The following is a 19,507-nucleotide window of genomic DNA, read 5'->3' as shown; positions in this document are numbered from 1 at the left end:
AGGATGACTGAGGAGTGTTTGCCAGTGATAAGGATGAGCGTTAAGCTGATACCTTCAGGCTTGTTGTTCTATAGGACCAAAAAGTGAAGGCCCCTCGCAGACAGACTTTTCCACCTGTGACCGTATGTTACTTCAATGGGGAAAGGATAAAAGCCTCCTTAAAATCAGCCTCACTGTGTGGGACAGGTTCCACATCAAAGACTCAAAGGTCAGCTAAAGTCTGTAAACCCTGGGACTCAGGCCTTGCCCCGTGCTGTGCAGGGAGTGTATGGGAGTCAGCTATCCCAGTGCCCCGTCCCGCTCCCATCTTGAATACTTCGATGGCCCCATCCTTCTGAAGGCCCGCATCTGGCTGGCAACTGCTGCAGGCCCAGAGTTTTGCTGTAGAGGCGGGGGCCCCGGAATGTGGAGGGGCAGGCATGAGTGGAAGGCAAATATGCACGTTGTACCCATCAAGACAACACTGAAAGAAGAGTTAGCCTCGGAAACCAAAGCCGACAGAGAGGCACTTCATTGTTCACCCAGCTTGGTTTTAAGAAACTGACTTGATGCCTGTGGTGAGTTGTCAGCCTGAGGCCATGGCCAGCTGTGTCTGCACCCTGCGTCCCAGAGGTCCTCCTCCTGCCACTCTGTCTTGTGTCAGGGCCCTGCGGTTTGCCCAGGCTTGCAGCTGACACTTTGTTGACCCCGTGGCAGTTCTGAAGGCCTCACCCTCAGCTCCGCGACTTGCCTCCACAGGCAGGGTCCCTCTCTATTCTCAGCCCCCCGTCCTGGTCATGCCTAGCCCTCTGAGGCAGCCACACCTGGCACTGTGCCGGTGGTCTGCAGGCCTTCCTCCCCATGTGCTGCAGATGCTGCCATCCCCTCAGAGCACAGTTCCACTCACGATGAAGTCATCCTGGGGTTGGGATGCCAGCCAGACTGCCCCATTGGCCCTGGGCTCTCCTCTGGCCTTCTCCGGGGCCTCTCCTAGGATCTGGGTCATATCTGTGTCCCCGCACACTCCCACCACAGAGCCATGCTCCTGCTTTCCCTTCGGTGCCCACACTGTTGGCACTAACTCCCCAAGGCACTGTGGCACAGTGCCCCAGGCCTGAGGCTTGAGCCACAGACATGCATTTTCTCTCATTTCTGCAGGCCCGAAGTAGCCACAGGGCACTTTCTGTGTGTGTGTTGTGTCCTACCTCCCCTGATGACGAAGACACCAGTTACAGTGCAGCAAGGGCCCACCCTCCTGCATGGCAACCCCACCATACCTGATTGCATCTTGAACCATCTCATTCCCCAGAGGTCACACTGGGAGACAGAGGGGTTAGGACACGCGTCAGGTCCTACCGAATCATTCCCTCTGCCGCTTTGGAGGGAAGCTGGAGTGAGATGTCAGTGAAGAACAGAGACGAGTGTTTCCAGCAGGGCCACAGTTCTCTCCTTGTCCACACCTCACCAGACCAGAGCTCTCTGCAGCACACCCAGAGGAGCATCCTGTTTGGCCTCTGACTTCCGGATTTCCCAGGCTGTGAATGCCTGCTTAGATCCTGAAGGCCTGAGATATGATGGAGAAACCAGAGTAAGGAGCTACTTCTGTGGGTGCTTGGGCCAGGACCACCTATGACCCCTCCAGGGGCTGGTCACCCCAGGGGGACTTGGTGCTGATCACCCCGTGTGGGCATTAACCCTCTTTCCACCCCGAGCTCTGTCTTGTTGGTTGCTCCTTCCACTCTCACTGGAGTGTCTTCCTTGCTTCCTAAGGACTCAGGCAGATAAAGCTGCTCAGGCTCTGCTCCATGGAGCCCGTGCAGGAAATTCTGTTTCAAGAAAGTGAAAATTTAATGAAATAAATACACATTTAATTTTCCAGAGCTTGGTGGCTTTTAAGAGCAATCAGTCATCTACTCTGAAGTGTGTATGTCACAGGCACCCCTGGCGGGCTTATTAACCTCAAATGTTGCCAGCCCTGCGGGGTTGACTGAAAGTGGGCAGCCCCACCGTGGGGGCCACAGCCACGCAGCAGCATGCTGGGGACTCGGTGTGTGTGTGTCTCCTCTGGAGGTAGCGGGAGTGTGCGTGGGAGAGAGTGGAGAACAGCGATAACAGGCTTCTGTCTTTCTCTACACAGCTCATACCTATGTGGCTGCCAATGATTCAGTCCAATAGCAAGGTAAGTTATCCGTCCCCCCACTCCCTGCCGCCACCCCGCCTGTGGGTGCTCACCTTCCCCCACAGAGCATTCTTAGGGCTTGTCAGTGCCATGCTGACTTTGCAGAAAGATGAGGTCAGCCTAACCCAGCTTGCATCAGTCTGGTGAGGCGGGAGACGGGGGAGGCAGGCAGGGCAGCACTGTCTACTGCTCACTGCTGATGTGGGTATGGGTGGAGGAGCTACGTGTCCCTGAGGTCACTGAGGAGGCCCAGACTGTTGGTCCTAGGCACGCCTGGAGATGTCTCCTGATCACTAGTGTTGTTTTTCAGTGGTGGAGGGAAGTCTATTAGGAAAGTACAGCATTGAACAGATGCCAGAATTGAGTTGGAAGACACCTGTAGCCCTCCCCTGGACATCTGAGGAAGTTCAGGAGTAAAAGGAAGAGTGACTTGGTTAGGGTCCCAGGGCGGGAAAGGGAGACGCTGGTCACATGTATTCCCCGGCCCCAGACCTTACCTTGAGTGGCATTTTGTCATGGTGGGGACAAGCATGTCAGATGTCATTGGGGATGACATTTCACTGATACTAATCAGCGAAACCAGATGCATTTGTGGTCCCCACCTGCCTGATTCTTCAGTGCTAGAAGGGGCCAAAGGGAAGGGTGCTAGTGTTAGGAAGAGGGTTGAGTTCAAGATCCCCAGCATGAGAAGAGGGGAATGGAGTGGTCTGCAGTGACCATGGCTTTAAGTGCCTTGGAAACTGGTGCCAAGTGTGGCCACCTGGGGTGTGGGGGCATTGGCGCTGCTGCCAACCTCCTCCAAGTCTAGATTTCCACTCTGTAGGTTGGGAGACTTGGTCCCATCCACAAGGCTTGCACCTGTCTTCCTGCTGTCTGGTGGTCTGTGGCAATTGGACATTGCACAGAGTGCTGTGAGAAGCCAGTAGAACTTTGAAGGAACTGGTACAAGGATGGAGGGCTTATGGGCTGATGAAAACACAGTGGGCACTTGGAGGGGTCAGGCCCTTTGGTGGACTCCCTGCACCAAGAGCCCCTCCAGTGTTCCTGTCTCCACCTGTTGATGAGATGATTCAAATGTAGCCTGGAAAGCCCTCTGCCCCAAGTCACCCCAAGAGGAGCCAGAATTTTCAATGTAGGCACCCTGATATCAGGGTCCAGGCCCTTCACCCTGATACCGACCCGTGTGGTAGATGGTTTCTGGGTATTAAGAGTGTGTGTCAAACCGGACCAGTGTCAGCTTTGTGCTCCTGTTGTCTGTGCCGGGCCTGACAAACTGGTCAGCAACCAGATGGATCTGGGCCAGGGCGACTGTAGAGATGTGGAATGAGCTGGCGTCCTGAGCTCTGCCAAGTTCAGGAGTTTGCCTTCTCTGGGCCCCAAGTCCTGGGCCATGGGGGTACAAGGCACTAAGTGGTCTGCCCTTTCTTAACAGCACTTACCCGCGGGCCTCCAACTTCGCCTCCAGGCCATTCAGACCAACGTGAACCACCATAGCCTAAGGACGCTGCCCGGCTCGGGCCAGAGCAGTGCTGGCCTCGCAGCCCTCCGCAAGTGGCTGCAGTGCACCCAGTTCAAAATGGCGCAGGTGGAGATCCAGTCCTCGGAAGCAGCCTCGCAGTTCTATCCTCTTTGAGCGGACTCCTCGGCTCTCAGTGTCAACACTCTGGTTTAGCAATAATGGGTTTCAAAAACAAAACAATTTGATCCAAGCAGGTTGGGGAACATATTGGTACTGTACCTTCTCTTTCTAGTTTAGTAAAAGGACGCGCAGAGGCCAGAGAGGGCCAACAAGAAGCTTTCTTGCTACACACATTTCTGATGACTCCTTGGGCTATCTGATTAAGTGTTTCCTTACATTATTTTTTAAGAAAAAAAAAAAAACCAAATCATTTTTCTTTAACTAACTTCTATTTTTTTTAAGAAAAAAAAATAGACTGGCGGGTACTCACAGAACAGTTGTCTAAGCCCCCTGTTGCTATTTTTGATGATAGAGAATAAATAGGGTTTTTGAAACCTTTGTAGTGTTTTTTCTTAAAATCCACTCTTGGCAATGCAATAAAAAACAAACAAACAAAAAACCGTCACCATAAGCCAGGAACACCTGACTGATGCTTTTTTGTCATAATCCTGGGAAAAGTGGCAGCTTGCGAGGAACATTACAAAGTGCACTTAGAAATTAGGTGGTCAAACCGTGCCAATGGTGTTTGTTGTTTTATAACCTCATTTTCCAAAACTGTCTAGTACATTTTATTATTTTTAAAACTAGTCTTTTTTTTTTCCAATTCATTTGTTCCAGGCTGTACTCTCTTGTAAGCTTTATGACAACCACTTTAGTTTTGTGAAGAATAAATTTTATTCTTTGGTTATAGACTCATATACAAGTCCATTACAACAGCAGGTTGCTTATTGGGTCAGACGAATGCCACGCTGGCACAGGGCACCACGTGGGGAGTGACAGTTCATAAGACGGCCTCCTAGGAGCGTCAGCCCCGAGACCTGTCAGCACTGACCGCTAGCATCTGACTGTGCGTTCCAAATGAAATCTCTCTCCTTCGTCCCTGTAATGCACTGACTTAAAAGAAGACTTACTACATCTTGAAGCTGTATATTGATATGCTATTAAATGCATTTTTTTATTGACTCTGTGAGCCTGGGGTTTTTTACAACCAGTTTATAGAGCTAGAGTTTAGTTCTGGACCGCCATTCCTCCTCAACTTTTTTAACTTCCCTTTAGACTGCAGTTGGTAAGAGGGAAAGGCTTTTTTTTTTTTTGAGCCAGAGAGAAACACAGAAGTGACCCGGAATCCCTTCTCTCAGAAGGATCCCGGGGGCAGGAGGCGTGGCGTTTTGGAAATGTTGGCAACTGAGGGGACAGCCCTTGGCTTCTGGGAGGTCTGGTGCCTTAGTGCTTCTCAGGAACACCAGTCCTCGCACGGTGACTGCCTCACATGCGTTCTAGAAGGGTGTGCGTAGGAATAAGTACATTGAGCCATGCAGACCCTCTCTGCAGGCTAGAGGCAGCAATGCCTCCCTGGACTGACAGAGGGCGCTGCTGAGAGCCCCACACCCGCCCACCTCTGCTCCATGCTGTGTGCTCTGCACTGTGGTGGGTTGTGCTGATGAGTCTCACTTGTGAAGCCTGGCAGTTCCAATGGTGAGGCCTCTCTCCGTGCCCCCAGGGCTTGGCACTTAGTGCCAGTTGGATGTCGCTTGAATGGAATGGATTCAGTTAGGCCAGATGAGCTACTGAGCAGCCCTGGCAGGGGCTGGGTTGTGCTGATCCGTTTCTAGGCAGGGAGCTCCTTGGAAAGGTGATGGAGCAGGCTGGAGCCCCAGCCCTTAGCCAGGTCCACCCTACCCTTGGAGGCTTCTCCAACTCACCCCTTTGGTCTGACTGAGTGGGCAGCTGCCTCAACTGCCCTTTAGATCTGTATCTCCCCCAAAGGCTGGACATGAACCCTGAACTCAGCACTGTTGACCTGGCCCCTTAGACTGCTTCCCACTGCCTGCACCTGTTAACATGACCTTGGTCACCCCATGGGGTCTTAGTCCCACAAAAGCACAGCTTGAGGACACTACCTCATTGCCCTGCAGGATGCAGTGCTGCCCCTGCTGGCACCTGACCACTGCCCTGGCTCTTAAGGGGTCAGTGAGTTTGGGAGCCTGCCCCATCCCCACATACTTCCCGCCTTCACCTTCCTTCACTGATTGTCTCAGCCCCTCAGTAGGCAGGGTGCAGGCACTGAGAAGAAAGCCAGATGAGAGGGGACTTCTGGAAACGTAGCAGGACTCAGTCTAACCTGTGGGAGAAGCCCTTTGCCTAGGTCAGAGGTCAGTCAGTAAGTTACAGCCCTCTGCAGTTCAGGGACCAGAGACAGTCCTCTGCCTGTCTTGGTCAAGTTTCATTGGTAACAGCCACACCTGCCATTTTTCTGTGGCTGCCTTTAATTTTTTAAGAAGGCTTATTTTGCTTATTTGAAAAGCCAAGTTAAAGTGAGGACAAGGAGATAAGAGACACAGATATTCCATCCACTTGTTCACTCCCTGCATGTCAGCACTGGCTGGATCAGGAGCCCTCAACTCCATCCACGTCTCCTACAGAGGGACAGAGGCCCAAGCACTTCCCAGGTTCATTAGCAGGGATCTGGATAGGAAGTGGAGAAGCAGGGATTTGAACCAGAGCTCAAATGGGATGTCGGCGCTATAGGCTACCTTTGTGCTACAATGGAAGAGTTGTGAAAGGGACTGATGGGCCAGAAAGCCAAAAGTGATGACCTTCTGGCCCTTTGTAGAAAAAGGTGTGCCAACCCCTGGCCACGGTACGGGCTTGCCAAGGAGCCTTTGCTGGAACCCTGGCACAGTGCTGCTTTTCCCACCACCTGAAGGGTTTGGAAGCTCACTGTTAATGTCTGCTCATCTGTTCCGTGGGACCGTCACATATTCTACCTCCAAGGGTTGAGCAGGTGAAAGCAAGCTGGCAGCCCGATCATTCCCCGGGTACCAGTGCTGATGTTTGCCTCGTGTGAACACCTGGTGAAGCATTACTTGCCGAAGGCCACACCTCCAGTAAGGGGTGGGGCAGGACTTGGACTGCACGCACTGACCCTTCCCCACCCTCAGTGAGGACTGCTCTCCATCACTACCCATCCCGACTGCACCACACGCAGCCTCAGGTGAAGGCAGACCAGAGGGCAGAGCAACCTCTGGTCCAGATGTCCCCATCCCTGCCCTGGCTCAGAGGAGGACCGAGGAACAGCCTCTGTTGTCCTTCCTTCACGGACTCCCACTGATCTGTGTGTGAAGACAAGGTTGAGAGATGAACTGACAGGTGGATGGGCTAGAATCTCCAAATGCCTGACTTCTGTTCTCAGGGAGCTCTCATGGCAGGCGTGCCTCTGACTGGTTGGGTGACCTTGACAAGTGAATACAATTTCTCTGGACCTTGGCGTTTCTTTCTGTAATATGGAGCTATCCTTGCGGGGCCTGAAAAGCGCCCGTGGACAGAGGGCTGTGCTGACGCTTGGGAGGCTGCGCTGGGGTCTTCAGAGCCCCCAGCAGACTGCTGCTGTTTGGTGAGATGCTCGCCAGGGACAGCGTCTGGCTGCAGGCTCCCGCGGCTTGGCTTTTGGCCAGTGTCTCCGCCTCAAGACCTACAAGGTGCGTGGAAGTGAAAACGTGGCCACGAGTACCAAGCTACCCAGTCTCTGCAGGATGGTGGGCATTGGAACACATATCATCCAGACTGTGTGTGGCCGGCACACCTCTTCCCCACACGTCTCGTCCGAGCCGAGTGGTCACAGCGCTTGTCTGCATCTCCACTGGCCAGTGAGTTGGATCACATCGCCGAGAAGATGGCTCACCCTGCAGCACTCTTCTGAGGGGGCTGAAGGGCCTCTGGCATGAATTGGACAATGCTGATCATTGATTATACCTATTTAATAGAACTAACTTGCCAATGTGTTTGGGGGAATGGGGTGTCTGATATAGTCTCATTGGGCTCCTAAGAATGACGGAGGTAGTTGATTGGAACTCAACCAATAATAATACCAAATCCTGTCCTGTGGCTTGAGGTGTTCTGAGGAAGAGGTGGGGCGGGCAGAGTGGGTGCAGATCAAGTGGTGAGCTTGTTGGGAAGGGGGTCGGAGGTGAACCGCAGGAGCTGCTATTGGTTGAGCATCTGCCAGGTACCAGGTGCTTCACACACGTGGGCCTCGTTTACTCCTCAGCCCCTCCCTGGGGCGAGGCAGGTGTGGTTGTTATCCCCAGAGTTCAAGGGCCTCAGCTGGCCATAGCAGCCTCAGAACCGGACACTGTCGGACTGAAGACCAGAGCTTCCAGTTTGTGGTTCTGAGCTCTCGGTTAAAATGTGCCAAGGCACAGGCTGGAGGACCCTGGGGATTTTCTGAGGCAGCCTGCTCAGCTACCATAGATCAGCATCAGGCCAGCTGACAGCAGGATTGGACACCTGCTTGCTTGGGAGCGCATTCACAGGGGAACGGGATGGCTCACACGGTTTCCTTCTTAAGACAATAATGTTATGAAGAGGAGTTAGGGTTAGGACAGGACAGCATTTCACAACACTGCTGTAGGCAAGGAAGGTTGTGATCCAGAGACTTCGTGCTCAGTAACACTTTTATTTAAATTTTTTGAAAGATTTACAGAGAGAAGGAGAGAGCGTGAGAGAAAGATCTTCAATCCACTGGTTCGCTCCTAAATGGCTGCAACAGCTGGAGCTGAGCACAAAACCAGGAGCCAGGAACTTCCTCCTGGTCTCCCATCAGGTGCAGAGGCCCAAAGACTTGGTCCATTCTCCACTGTTTTCTCAGGTCATAAGCAGAGAGCAGCCAGGACACGAACCAGCACCCACATGGGATGCTGGTGCCACAGGTAGAGGCTTAGTCCATTGAGCCATCCTGCCGGCCCCAGTGCGCTCTCATTCTAATCACAGCTCCTCCTGTGAGAGCTTGGAGTGTGCTGATGTCACTTCCACTCACAGCAGTGGTGTCAAGTAGGTGCTTGATTATCAGTAGCACATTAGTGATGAGAAAGCTGACAGAAGTGATGTTTGCAAGAGTCAGAGAGAATCTGGGTGTGGCTCTGGGGTGCAGGTTCTGTCTACTCCAGAGCTCCTAGGGAGCGCCCCCTGCTGCTTATTGGACCAGCAAGCTAAGTGACCATCCCTGAGGCTGGCATCCCCATAGACCTATTATCCGATATTTGGCATTCCTAAATACTTTTGATTTGGGCTCCTCCGGGGACCATCTGGTTCCTGACTGCTGGGTTCCCACCACTGGCCCACCCAGCAACTGTTGATGAGAAGCCAGTGGGGCCTTTGGTAGGGACGAGGCCTGCTCGGCTTGCAGCATGCAGCTACCCGGCCCAGGGCCTGTGATTTTGCTACCCTCAGTGGGCCCAGGAGAGGATGGGATGTACCCACCTTCCCCAGTCTCTAAGCCAAAAGCCAGGCAGGACCTCAGGCCAGACTCTCAGCCCCCTATTGGCCTTCTGTCCCTGCCCTCACCCCTGTACCCTGCTACTCTGCCCAGCCATCCCCTTTCTGGTTGGAAGCCCAAGCCAGGTGGAGGGCAGAGGTGAGCTGGTGGCACCATCTCTGCCCAGCATCACGCATAGTGTGGGTGCTGTTGCCTCAGAGCAGAGCTGGTTCGGTGATCATGCAGGCCGGTGGAGAAGGTGGCTTCTCGGGGCTGCTTGGCCCAGGCCCTGATTTCCGCTCCTTGAAGTGGCCACGTGGACAAGGATCCAGCAAGCAATCAAGCATGAAGGTCAGAAGCCTCTCCAGGTGAGGTCGGTCAGGCTGCCTTGCATGTGGGCAGCGTTGGGGGTGGGGTGGGGAATGGAGACAGGTTGAGTGGGGCTGCCTTGCATGTGGGCAGCATTGGGGGTGGGGTGGGGAACGGAGACAGGTTGGAGGGCGTGCAGGCAGCAAGGGGTGTCCCTTGGGTGGCAGAGAGAAGACACAGCCCGCCGACACAGTTCTGACTAAGCACGGATCTTTCGCACAACCGGTTCTCTGCCTCCCTCTGGCTCAGTCCAGGTTTTATCGACTGTGAAGTGGAGGATTCCTGTCTGTAGTCAGTGTTCCCAAGCGCTGTCAGTGGGTTAGGGGCTTAGCACCAGAAGACAGGCAGTCCCAAGTAAGCCAGCGCTATGCCCTCCCGGGCCTTCCCAATTCCCCCTACGCCTGGCTCCGTGTGAGCGCCTTGCTTCCACGCCGGGTGGCAGCTGGTGTTTTGCTGAAACGAAATCACAGCTTGCTACCACCGTGGCGTTCGCACACTGCGAGGCCCGGGAGTGACTGTGCTCCCCCGCCTGGGTGCCTGTGAATGTGTGGCTGGGGGCTCGTCCTGCAGATGGTGCCCGTGAGCAGTGGCCTGGGCGCCAGGGCAACCTGGTGGGGAAAACTCCACACAGCTCCTTTTTATTCTTCGGCAGCCAGCGTGTCCGGGCCTGGTTCCATGGACAGCATAGGACAAGGACGAGGTTAGCGCACAGGGAATGTTCTGATCAGAGCCCACATCTCTTATGCCCCTGATGGAATGGTAACCAAAGAACAACGGGGCGGCAAACAGGGCGGGGTCCAGGGCCAGGTGGGCGTGGCTTCAGCTCCCTCTTGGGAGGTGGTCGCCAGAGGAAAATGTCCAGCTGGAAATGTACCAGGTAGCCCCCACCTTTGGGGGCGGTGGTCACAACCCCTCGCTTGACTGCAACATGCTGGGGGCTGCTGCCCACCTGCCAAGATGATGAGATAGATGGTGGCTACAGCTCTGACAGCTGCAGGTGGTCCATTGGCCCTCAGTGTGAAATCAGCCCACCATTACCAGAAGGTAGTCCAGGCCAGCACCTTGCATCAGGGAGGTGTGGAAACCCTGAAGACCCCACTGGGGTCTGGGACCAGCTCCCCCACATCAGACACCAAAAACTTCTGCCCAGGGAGACACAGGTTGAACATCCTTAGGGTGAGAGGACTGCTGAGACCAGGAGTGGTAGTTCCTCCCTTCTCCTCCCCGCAAGGGGACTTCCAGTGTCCAGCAGGTACATGTCCAGCTGGGATGCTGCATGTGAAACCCGAGGGGCTGTCAGCTTCAGACAGCCAGGTCTGAACGGCAGCTCTGCCACGGGCTGCTTTTTTTGGGCCCTCACTAAGCCCCTGAACCTCATTCTTTCTGTCTGGAAAGTGGGGTGACCTTGGTGCCTCCTGGGCCAAGAAGAGAGAAGCAGCTCCGGGAAGCTGGCACTGATGCCCCTTCGTGTGCACACTGGCATTGGCTTCTCTGTGCACATGGCCAGTCTACTGCCACCTTGCTCCTGGGAAGCAGGGCCCTGTGTGTCCCCCCTGGGACCCAGTGTGCATCCTTGGTCCACACCTAGAGTGAGTCAGCTGAAGCTGTGGAGGGACCCACAGTTTCAGAGGAGATGGGACAGACACAGGGGCCACGCCTCAGGCCATGGGTGCTGGCCCCAAAAGGTGGCCGGCCGTTCCCTCCAGCTCTAAGTGTGGATGTGCACTCGAGTGGGCTCAGGTGGGAGGCAGCTTTGGAAACGGAGCTGGACTTGTCTGTCTCCAAAGATATAGCCACGCAAAAACAGAGAGCCGGGTAACCAGCACAGCACAGGGGCGGAAAGGCTGGCAGCTAGCCACCAGCTGTGTCAAGGGAGTTGGTCAGCAGGGCCCAGGGCAGCCAGACCAAGGAGTGCTAGGGATATCCTGAGTGACCAGGCAATGAGTGCTGAGACACCTGGGCAGCAGAGAGCAGGGATAGATGTGGGCTGGATAGGGCGAATGGAGGTGGACTAGGGGCCAGACTGCAGGACCAAGGCAGGCTCCACCAGGCTCCAGAGGCTGAGAACCCTTGAGGATTCCAGCTGGGACTAGCGGTGGGTGAAGTTGAGGTGGCAGTTAACAGACTTCCCATACATATTTGGAGGGTGCCTGGATGTCTGCATGACAAATGATGGAGGATCTGAAGTCAGGAAGCGCAGGACAACCTGGTGAGGGTGGGGAGCGGACTGGTGTTCCTCCAGCAGAGAAGAATGGGGTGGGGGGTGGTTCTCCAGCTGGACCCCCTAAGTAAAGGGCAGACAGAGGCACCTGGTCCCCAGGGAGGAAGATAGGCACTGGGTGTGTGGCAAGGGAGTTACCAAATGATTTCCAAAAGCAGTCTGGAAGAGGGAGGGAAGGGTTGGGTGCATGTGCCTAGAGATGGAGCTTGAGCGAGCACTGGGGTTCTGTGCTACAGTGCCCTCAGCCTCAAGGGACCAACTTTCACGGTGCTGTACCCCAGGGCGGTACACCCACTGCAGTGTACCCCAGTGCGTCCCGTGGTCTCGCCCCTGGCCGACAGCAGCTGAGCCCCAGAGCAGGAAGTGAGGCCCCACCCTCTCTTGCCTTTCCCTCCCCTGCCCACCTCACACCCGGGGCCCAGTGCCAAGCACACACGGCCACACACGACAGCCATCTTATAAGGATATTTTTATTGAAAAAAAAAAGTCACAATGCTTTCTTCCTTGTAAGTAATAGCAACAGTACACACTCCCCTTCCCTGCTCTGCCACCAGTCCTGCTTCTGTATGAAGCCAACATGAGGGGCTCATGGGTGGACAAGACAGTGTTGACCGGCTATGTCCCTTGAGGCAGCGCCCAGAAGGCAGTGCTTGGGACGCTCACACCCCACACGGCGTCTCACACCCCCAGGCTGGTGAAGCGTGGGGGCACTCACACCCCCGCACGGCGTCTCACACCCCCACGCTGCCGAAGCCTGCTTTGTACAGATTGCAGGGAGCACAGGAATTTTGTAGATATGAATATCTCTTTAAATATATATAGCTCTATAGAATATATGTTTATGTTTTTTTAACACCTAGTTGTCTTTCTTCCCAAGAACAACCCGAACGCCCACTGGCCACTGAGCTCCAAGGGCAGGTGCAGCTCTGAGACGCTAGGACATCTATGGGAGAAAGCCGAGAGGCAGGGAGTGCACGTGTCATTCTTGGCCTTGAACAAGACGGGGACTTGGATCCGTGCTTAGGGGCTGCAGCTTTATCTTCAAAGTCCTAAGCTCACATACGAGGCCTGATGTAGCTTTGTGTTCGCCTCAGTCTCAGAAGCTAAATGCCTGGTGAGGACTCTGCGCTGGGCCGGGAGATGAGCTACCCTCTGGCTGGTCCTCGGCTTGTAGGTGTGTGTGGTGGGGAGAGGGCCTTTCTAACACCAGGCTCTTCCCTTGCTTCCCTTACGGGCGGGGAGGGAGTTGATAAGCCCAGACGAGGCACAGCTTATGTGCAAATTGGAGCATCCTGTGCCTCCCAAGCTTAATGCATGGCATCACTGAGGTTTCTCTCCTGGGCTGGGCGCTGAGGCCAAGGGCAATGTGTGGGCCTCCTAGAATTCACACCAGGGCGAGAGATGCCTGGGACCCAGAGCAGGGCAGGGACCCAAGGTGGATGGTAGACCCCTACACCCCCGGGGCGTCCTTCCCCCAGGAGCCTCCATTCCAGTGGAAGATGCACTCTGATGACCCCTGAGCCCTAGCCAGCCCCAGGCAGCTGCGTTTTCTCATTGGTGAAGCCCAGGGTGGGATGTGTTTAGGGGCAGAGTCCTGTCCAGGTATAGCAGGGGGGCTCACAGGCACCAGGAGGCACTCTGGGGTGGGTATGCGAGACCCTCCCCCCTGCCCTGACAGCACCTGCCAAGCACTCACCAGGGTGAGGGGCCGGGAACGTGAAACTTGGGATTTAACCCCAAGGAAGTCCTCAAACGGAGGAAGAAACAGAAAGAAACCCTCCTTAGAGGAAGTGCAGCCAGCCTGTCTTCAGCCTCACGACAAGGCGCACAGAGACAGCAGGACCAGCTGTGGCATTGCTGCTTTACCTGCCTGGGTCTTACCTGGACTGTGCCAAATCTCTCCTGCAGTCTTCCCCCTCCCCCGCCCAGAGAAGCTGGCAGGTGGTTTAGGAGGCCAGTGGGGTCCACCGAGCCAAGTGCCCACAGGGCACCAAGTGCAGTCATTTAACTTGTCTGGTTCTCTCCCAAGTCAGATGATCCCGATCCCAGACCAGGGAGACCCTGGGAAACTGGCAGGACGGCCTCAGGCCTGAGGGCTCCCATGCCCTGTCCTCTCTGCCTTTCCAGCCAGCTCTGGGGTGACTTGGGAAGCGCCTCACCTGCCCCCAGGTGAGGGGGAATGGGGACTCAGCTCCGGGGCCGGCAGGGCCTGGCACAGACAGTCCCGGGGGGTTGGCACAAGTGGTGGCCTCCAGGGCCTGGCTCGCAATGGACGGACAGGTTTCCATGGTGTCAGGGCAGGAAGGGGGCAGAACAGGTGTGGGACCTTGGACTCTGCCCCTGCCAGATGCCCACCCGTGGCCCACGGTTCTGTCTGCTCCTCAGGAGGGGGCTTTGCAGGCGGGGCTCACAGCCCGCTATGGCAGGTGGTTGGGAGTCCAGGGCCTGAGATGCAGGTGGGGAGGGGAGGAAGGAGGCGGGTCCTGCAGCTCAAAGGATGTCAGATGGGAAAGGGGCATAGGGTGGGTGTTTGGCAAGCACCTTTGAAAGGGAGGTCTGTCTTGTGGCCAATGGCTTTGTTGGGAACATCAACAGGTGGGCTTCCTGGAGGGGGAGAGGTTTTCAGGCAGGGGAGTGGGCCCCTGGAAACTGGCTTCCTTTTGGCCAACGGGGGATGCCACCCCTCTCCAGCAGCCAGACTTCCTGCGTTTGTCAGAGCGAGCTTTAGACAGCAGCTTGGGGTGGGAGGCAGAAGTGGATCAGACACAGACAAGGGGAACATCTGGGGGGCTTCTGTGGCTGCAGGGCTGCATGCGGGGGAGCCGGGCTCAGCCTGGTGTGGGGCTGCCCCTGGCCCACAAGTGGCCAGGGCGAGCCTGGGAAGAGGACGGCTCCTCTGATGAAGTCCACGATAAACCCAGGGGTCAGCTCGTGTCCACCTGCTTGCCCCTGTCCGCTGCTGCTGCCATGACGCCGTTCCCCTGGCCAGTAGGGGTGGGGGCTGCAGACTCACACCACAGCGTTGTTCACGTCCACCGCTTTGCTGCTGCGTGAGGCGCTCATGGGGTACTCAGCGGTGCTGGTGCCATTCTCGTCTTTCCTCAGTGGTTTCCTGGAAGGGGTGCAGGGAGCAGGGAGGGCAAGGGGGAGGGGGCAGGCACCGCGTTAGAGAGCGGTGCCAGGGCGCAACCTCCCAGCTGCCTCTCACAGTCTATGAGCTCCAGAAGGAAGTCCACGCAGGATGTGTGCCACTGAGCCGGTTGGAAGCTGGGTCTGATCTTATCCTGGGTAGCCAGGGAAATAACCAGCGTAGTAACCAGGAAAGCCAGGACCCAGGAGAGGTTAGGAGGGGACAGGCCTGAGAAGAGCTGCTGCTCCATCACCATGTGCTTGCTGCCTGTTGGCCAGAGCCTGTCTGCATCAGTTCAGGGGAGGAGGGGCAGGGCAGGGAAGGATTATGGGTGGAGTCAGGACTGGACCTGGCCTGCCGAGATCACAACACCAAGATCCAACCCCTAATTCTTCTCTTGACTCGGTGCACAAATGCCTCAGGGCATTCACTCTAGCCACGCCCACCACCCTGATACCTGCTAGAGGTGCAATGTGCAAATCCTTGCTTTGCCTCCGGTCTCCATGGTGGAGACACCCTGGGCCCCTCTCCTGGCAGTCCCTGGAGGCAGCCAGGTCTGACGTGAGGGGACTGAGGCTTAAGGAAGCTCTGACTTGCCCAAGGACCACCAGGAGGTGTTCAGGGTGAGTCCTGGGCTGGCACCCAGTGCTACAGCGTCCTAGTCCAGACATCTCCCTGGCAAAGCAGTATCCCTTCACAGGCCATTCCTAAAACCAGGCTCTCAAGTTCTGCAGAGAGCAGCCTGGAAATTGGATGGCGCCCTCCAAAAGGCCCATCTCATCTCCCGGGCCGTGTCTGGGAGCAGTGGGATCTGAGCGGCCCACTTACTTGGATGTTCTCTGCCACTTTCCAGTTGGTGGGTCTAGCAGATGATGGAAGCTGTGGCCCAGTTCCTGTGTCCTCTGCTCCCGACCTCGTCCCCTCACAAGCGCTGCCTCCACAGTGACACTGCCCAGGCCAGAGGTCGTGGCTCAGCGACCCTGCGTTCTGCCACTTTCTGGCTATGCGACCTTGAGCAAGCTTCAGTTTCCCTGTCTATAAAATGGGCACGGTGCTGGTGTCCACTCCATAGGCTAGCTGGGAGGATGAGACATGTTAATGTGGGTTAAGCGCTTAGTCAAGGAGCTGGCACATGGCAGGTGCCCTGTAAGTGTTGGCAGGTACCAGCGGGAACTGCAGTCTGTACAGACTTCCTACCAGACACATGCCTGTGGGCTTCGAAGTCGCCGGAGCTGCTGGAGCCAGCCAGAGCTAATCCTATGCAGCCACAAAGGGACCTTCCACCCCAGGCTGGGCCACGTGCCCCCTGAGGGTGCCCTAAATGCTGTGGTTCCTAAAACCAAGAGAAAGTTTGGTGAGCTTTTCCTTGGCTGTGCCAGGAGTCCTGGCCATGGGAGGGTGGCCTCTTCCTCTGCTCGCCTGTGGGCACCAGGAACCTGTGCTGGCACAGCAGGCTGGAGAGGCAGGGCCAGCACCGGGCACCTCTTGGGGTGTGGCTGATGGTGATGTGACGGCACTTGTCCCCAGCTGCTCAGGGCAGGGAGAAGGGGGTCTGTGTGTCCTCGGCAGGTGTGCTATTAGCCATCTGCTTCTCCCAATGCTGGCATTCACCCACCCCACTGCCCACCCTGGCACATGCACACCACCTCACATGTATACACCCCTATACACATACCCCATGCACACACACATATGCAGATAAACACATACACATACTCTCTCCAACACACCCCTGCAGACACACACCTACACACCTACAAACATACCCGTATACACCCATATACACAAATACATATGCACATACACATGCACAGCCCAGAACGGGCATGTCAGGCCTAGCATTGGGAAGAGAGGGCCCACCTGGTTGTGGCACATGAGGGCACAACACACCATGGGCTTTAGTACTTTGGAGAAAGAAGTTTGTTCAGAACAAGCTCGGGACAGGGAGGCAACCAAAATGCAAACTGTGTGGGCTCCCCCAAAATTCTAGAGTTTGTAAAAGCCAGCAGAGAGCTTCGGGACCAATGCATCAGCTAGCCCCGATTTGGGGAGCACCTCACTTCAGTCCCCTGACCTGGCAAATGCACCTGCTTCTAAGAAACCTATGCAGCTCCCAAGTCTGCATGCCCCCCCCCCGCCTTCTGAGTGACCCCTCCCTCGTCCTCTCAGTGACCTCTCCCCCCAGAGTGGGTTCCTGGTGGCCCACTCCCCCCAGAGTGGGTTCCTGGGGATGTCTTGTGGAGTCACAGAATGAAGTGTTGGCCTACAGGAGCTCCTTTTCCACCTGCTATGAGTACAAATGCTCCATTTACTCTGCAGAGAGATGCAGGCAGGCAGCTGGGGAAGCATCTCTCAGCGCCCTGGCAAGGCAGGCACCAGGTTGGCCTAGGCTGCCTCCACCTGCCATCTTGCGAGCTGCACGGACACCCTCTCTGAATAGGGGTGGATTCCCAGGGTGCAGCCTCCAGCCTCTTACTCCATATCCCCAGGGGTGACACAGTGTGGGGTGCTACCATCTCACTCATGCACCCTGCCCTGTACCTCCAGCTCCCTCCCTGCTGTCCCTGAGTCTTGGGCTTGTCCCACAGGAGACCTTGCTACCCTGTCTGCTCCCCCAACCTTCTTTGGGGCTGCACCCCACTGCATCTCTGGCAGTTCCAGCCACGGCTCCTCCTGGGTAGTCCCTAGAACGAGTGAGGCTCCAGGTCACTGGGTCCCGATGTGACAGTTCCTCCCCTGGCCTGGCCTTGTGTCCCCTCTGAGCTGGACCCTTTCTGCTGAGGGACTCAAGGGTGCCTGGGGAGGGCCCTGCCCACACTGAAAGGCACCTCTCTCCTGCCTTCCTTCCTGGGAAGCCCAGGGTCCACTGGAACAAAGCCCTTCCGGGGGACACGCCGGTGTTGGGCAGGGAGATAAGGGGAATCATGCTGACTGAGGTCTCGGGGGGAGGGAGTGGTGATGGGCAGCTTAGGTCCTGCCCTACTGGAGCAGCATCCTCCCAGGGCCCAGTGCTCAGCCTGTGGACACAGGCTTCCCCTGGTGGGCTCCCTGCCCTCGCATCCCTCCCTCCAGGCATTCTTCCCTCTAAGCCCAAGTGCTATGTGATTTATCAGAACTCATCAAGTCTGCTCTGGGTGCCTACTGTGGGTTCACATAGGCCCTGCTATTCATAGCTGGGTTTAACCTGGCTGTGCCCTCCTGGTCTGGTACCAACAGACCACTGGGAATTAGACCAGTTGCCTCCCTACATGTGACTCTAACACATTCATGTGGGTTTCAGGATGTCTGTCTGCTGGCTTCGAAGGGGCATCCATGTCTATACTACTGAGGAAGGGCAGCCGGGAAGGGCCAGGGCGTGGCCATCTTATGGTCCTGGGCTCCAAGTGCATGGCCTGGGCAGCTCCCTCACCCCTTTCCCCATCTGCAAAGTGGAGCTGAGTAGGGAAAGATGCAGGGACGAGGGACTGAGAGAGGGGGCCAGTGAGGAGCCCTGTGCCCAGCCCTGGCATTGCCCTATGACAGTGATGCCCACATTCCTGGTCACTGTTTTTGGAGACTGTTGTGTAGTGGAGACTGAGCCTTGAAAAAAAAACATGATGTTGGGGCAGGGGGAGCTAGAAGTGGGGAGTCTGGGTGGGGAGCAGGTGCCTAAGGCAGGGCCCGTCCCAGGTGGCACCACTGTGTCCACACACTTACTGTTCCTCTCTGTCTGTCTTTCAATGAACTCAAAACATGCTAAGGTAAATAGTTCAAGTGCACTTTGGGCCCCAGGGAATTAAACAACTAAACACTGCTGTTACAAGTCCTGCTCCCCTTTGGTGAATTGAAGTCATTCCTTTTCTGTTTTACACTGTACTGGGCCTGACACAGAACAGGTGTTCATCCAATGTTGGTGAAACCGAACTCCTGAACGTGTGGGGATGTCATGCCTACTCCAACAATGAGAAAGAGAAGCAGAGGAGAAACAGCTGCAGCAAACACAGCAACATCTAGGGAACTGTTACTGCATGGAGGTGAGCATCCAGCCTCCTTCTAATTCACAGATCCCCGAGGCGGGTGGCTCGGCCCCCCAGGCTCAGAGCTGGTGCAGGGGACGGGCACTCACCTTTTTATGGCTTTGTAGCAAATGATAACCAGCACGGTCAGGAACACCAGCGAGGCACAGCATACGGCAATGACGATCACCAGCCCCGACCACCAGCTCTCCTCAGCAGGGCCCGAGGTGGAGTTGGGAGCTGAAAGAGACAGGAGGGGCAGGGTCAGTACCCCCGGACAAGCTCGGTCAGCAGGTGGGACCGCTAGCGGTGACACTGACATCCATCGCTGCATGAAGCCTGTCTGCCTTTCCCCGCCATCCCCACCCCCACCCACAGCAGGTGACGTCATGGCTGGCCCCCAGCCAGGCTGCTGCCCCTAGAGCCTCCAGCCAGGCCTGGCGTGCTCAGAGCAGGGGTTGAGCGCCGGGCCCTGGCCATCCATCGTCTCTTGGCATGAGCTAACGGCCAGCAGGGTCAAGTCTAATTCCCTATGAAAAATAACAGAACATCTCATTCTCTCGGTTAAGGCATTAGATCCGGTTCCTGTGCAGGTGGGGGTGGGGAGCAGGGCTCACAGGGGACGCTGGGGGAGGAAGGAGAGGAAGGGAGGCCGGAGCGGGATTCAGCTCTTAAGCTAATTTCTCGCAAGAGACAGCTCTC

General features: G+C 56.1%; 2 protein-coding genes across 6 annotated transcripts in view; one reads left to right on the top strand and one right to left on the bottom strand.

The window, feature by feature from the left end:
- The window catches only part of UNC79 (unc-79 homolog, NALCN channel complex subunit), a 210,975-nt gene extending 206,179 nt beyond the window's left edge, over positions 1-4,796 (top strand). For all 5 annotated transcript variants that reach the window (XM_040975119.1, XM_040975118.1, XM_040975121.1 and 2 more), the window contains 2 exons: positions 2,117-2,158; positions 3,591-4,796. In XM_040975119.1, coding sequence (XP_040831053.1) covers positions 2,117-2,158; positions 3,591-3,791 — 243 coding nt within the window. In that variant the 3' untranslated portion in view covers positions 3,792-4,796. The remainder of the gene's footprint in view (positions 1-2,116; positions 2,159-3,590) is intronic.
- A 9,259-nt stretch (positions 4,797-14,055) lies between these two features.
- Positions 14,056-19,507, bottom strand: part of PRIMA1 (proline rich membrane anchor 1) — a 28,324-nt gene continuing 22,872 nt past the window's right edge. Inside the window, exons 3-4 of the mRNA XM_040975573.1 lie at positions 18,916-19,045; positions 14,056-14,792 (exon numbers count right to left, since the gene is read on the bottom strand). Coding sequence (XP_040831507.1) covers positions 14,690-14,792; positions 18,916-19,045 — 233 coding nt within the window. The 3' untranslated portion in view covers positions 14,056-14,689. The remainder of the gene's footprint in view (positions 14,793-18,915; positions 19,046-19,507) is intronic.

The sequence above is a fragment of the Ochotona curzoniae genome, unplaced genomic scaffold, assembly GCF_017591425.1.
Source record: "Ochotona curzoniae isolate NIBS_2020 unplaced genomic scaffold, NIBS_Ocur_1.0 contig_2688, whole genome shotgun sequence".
Lineage (NCBI taxonomy): Eukaryota > Metazoa > Chordata > Mammalia > Lagomorpha > Ochotonidae > Ochotona > Ochotona curzoniae.
The sequence above is the reverse complement of the archived record's forward strand: the minus strand, read 5'-3'. Positions and strand labels throughout refer to the sequence as shown.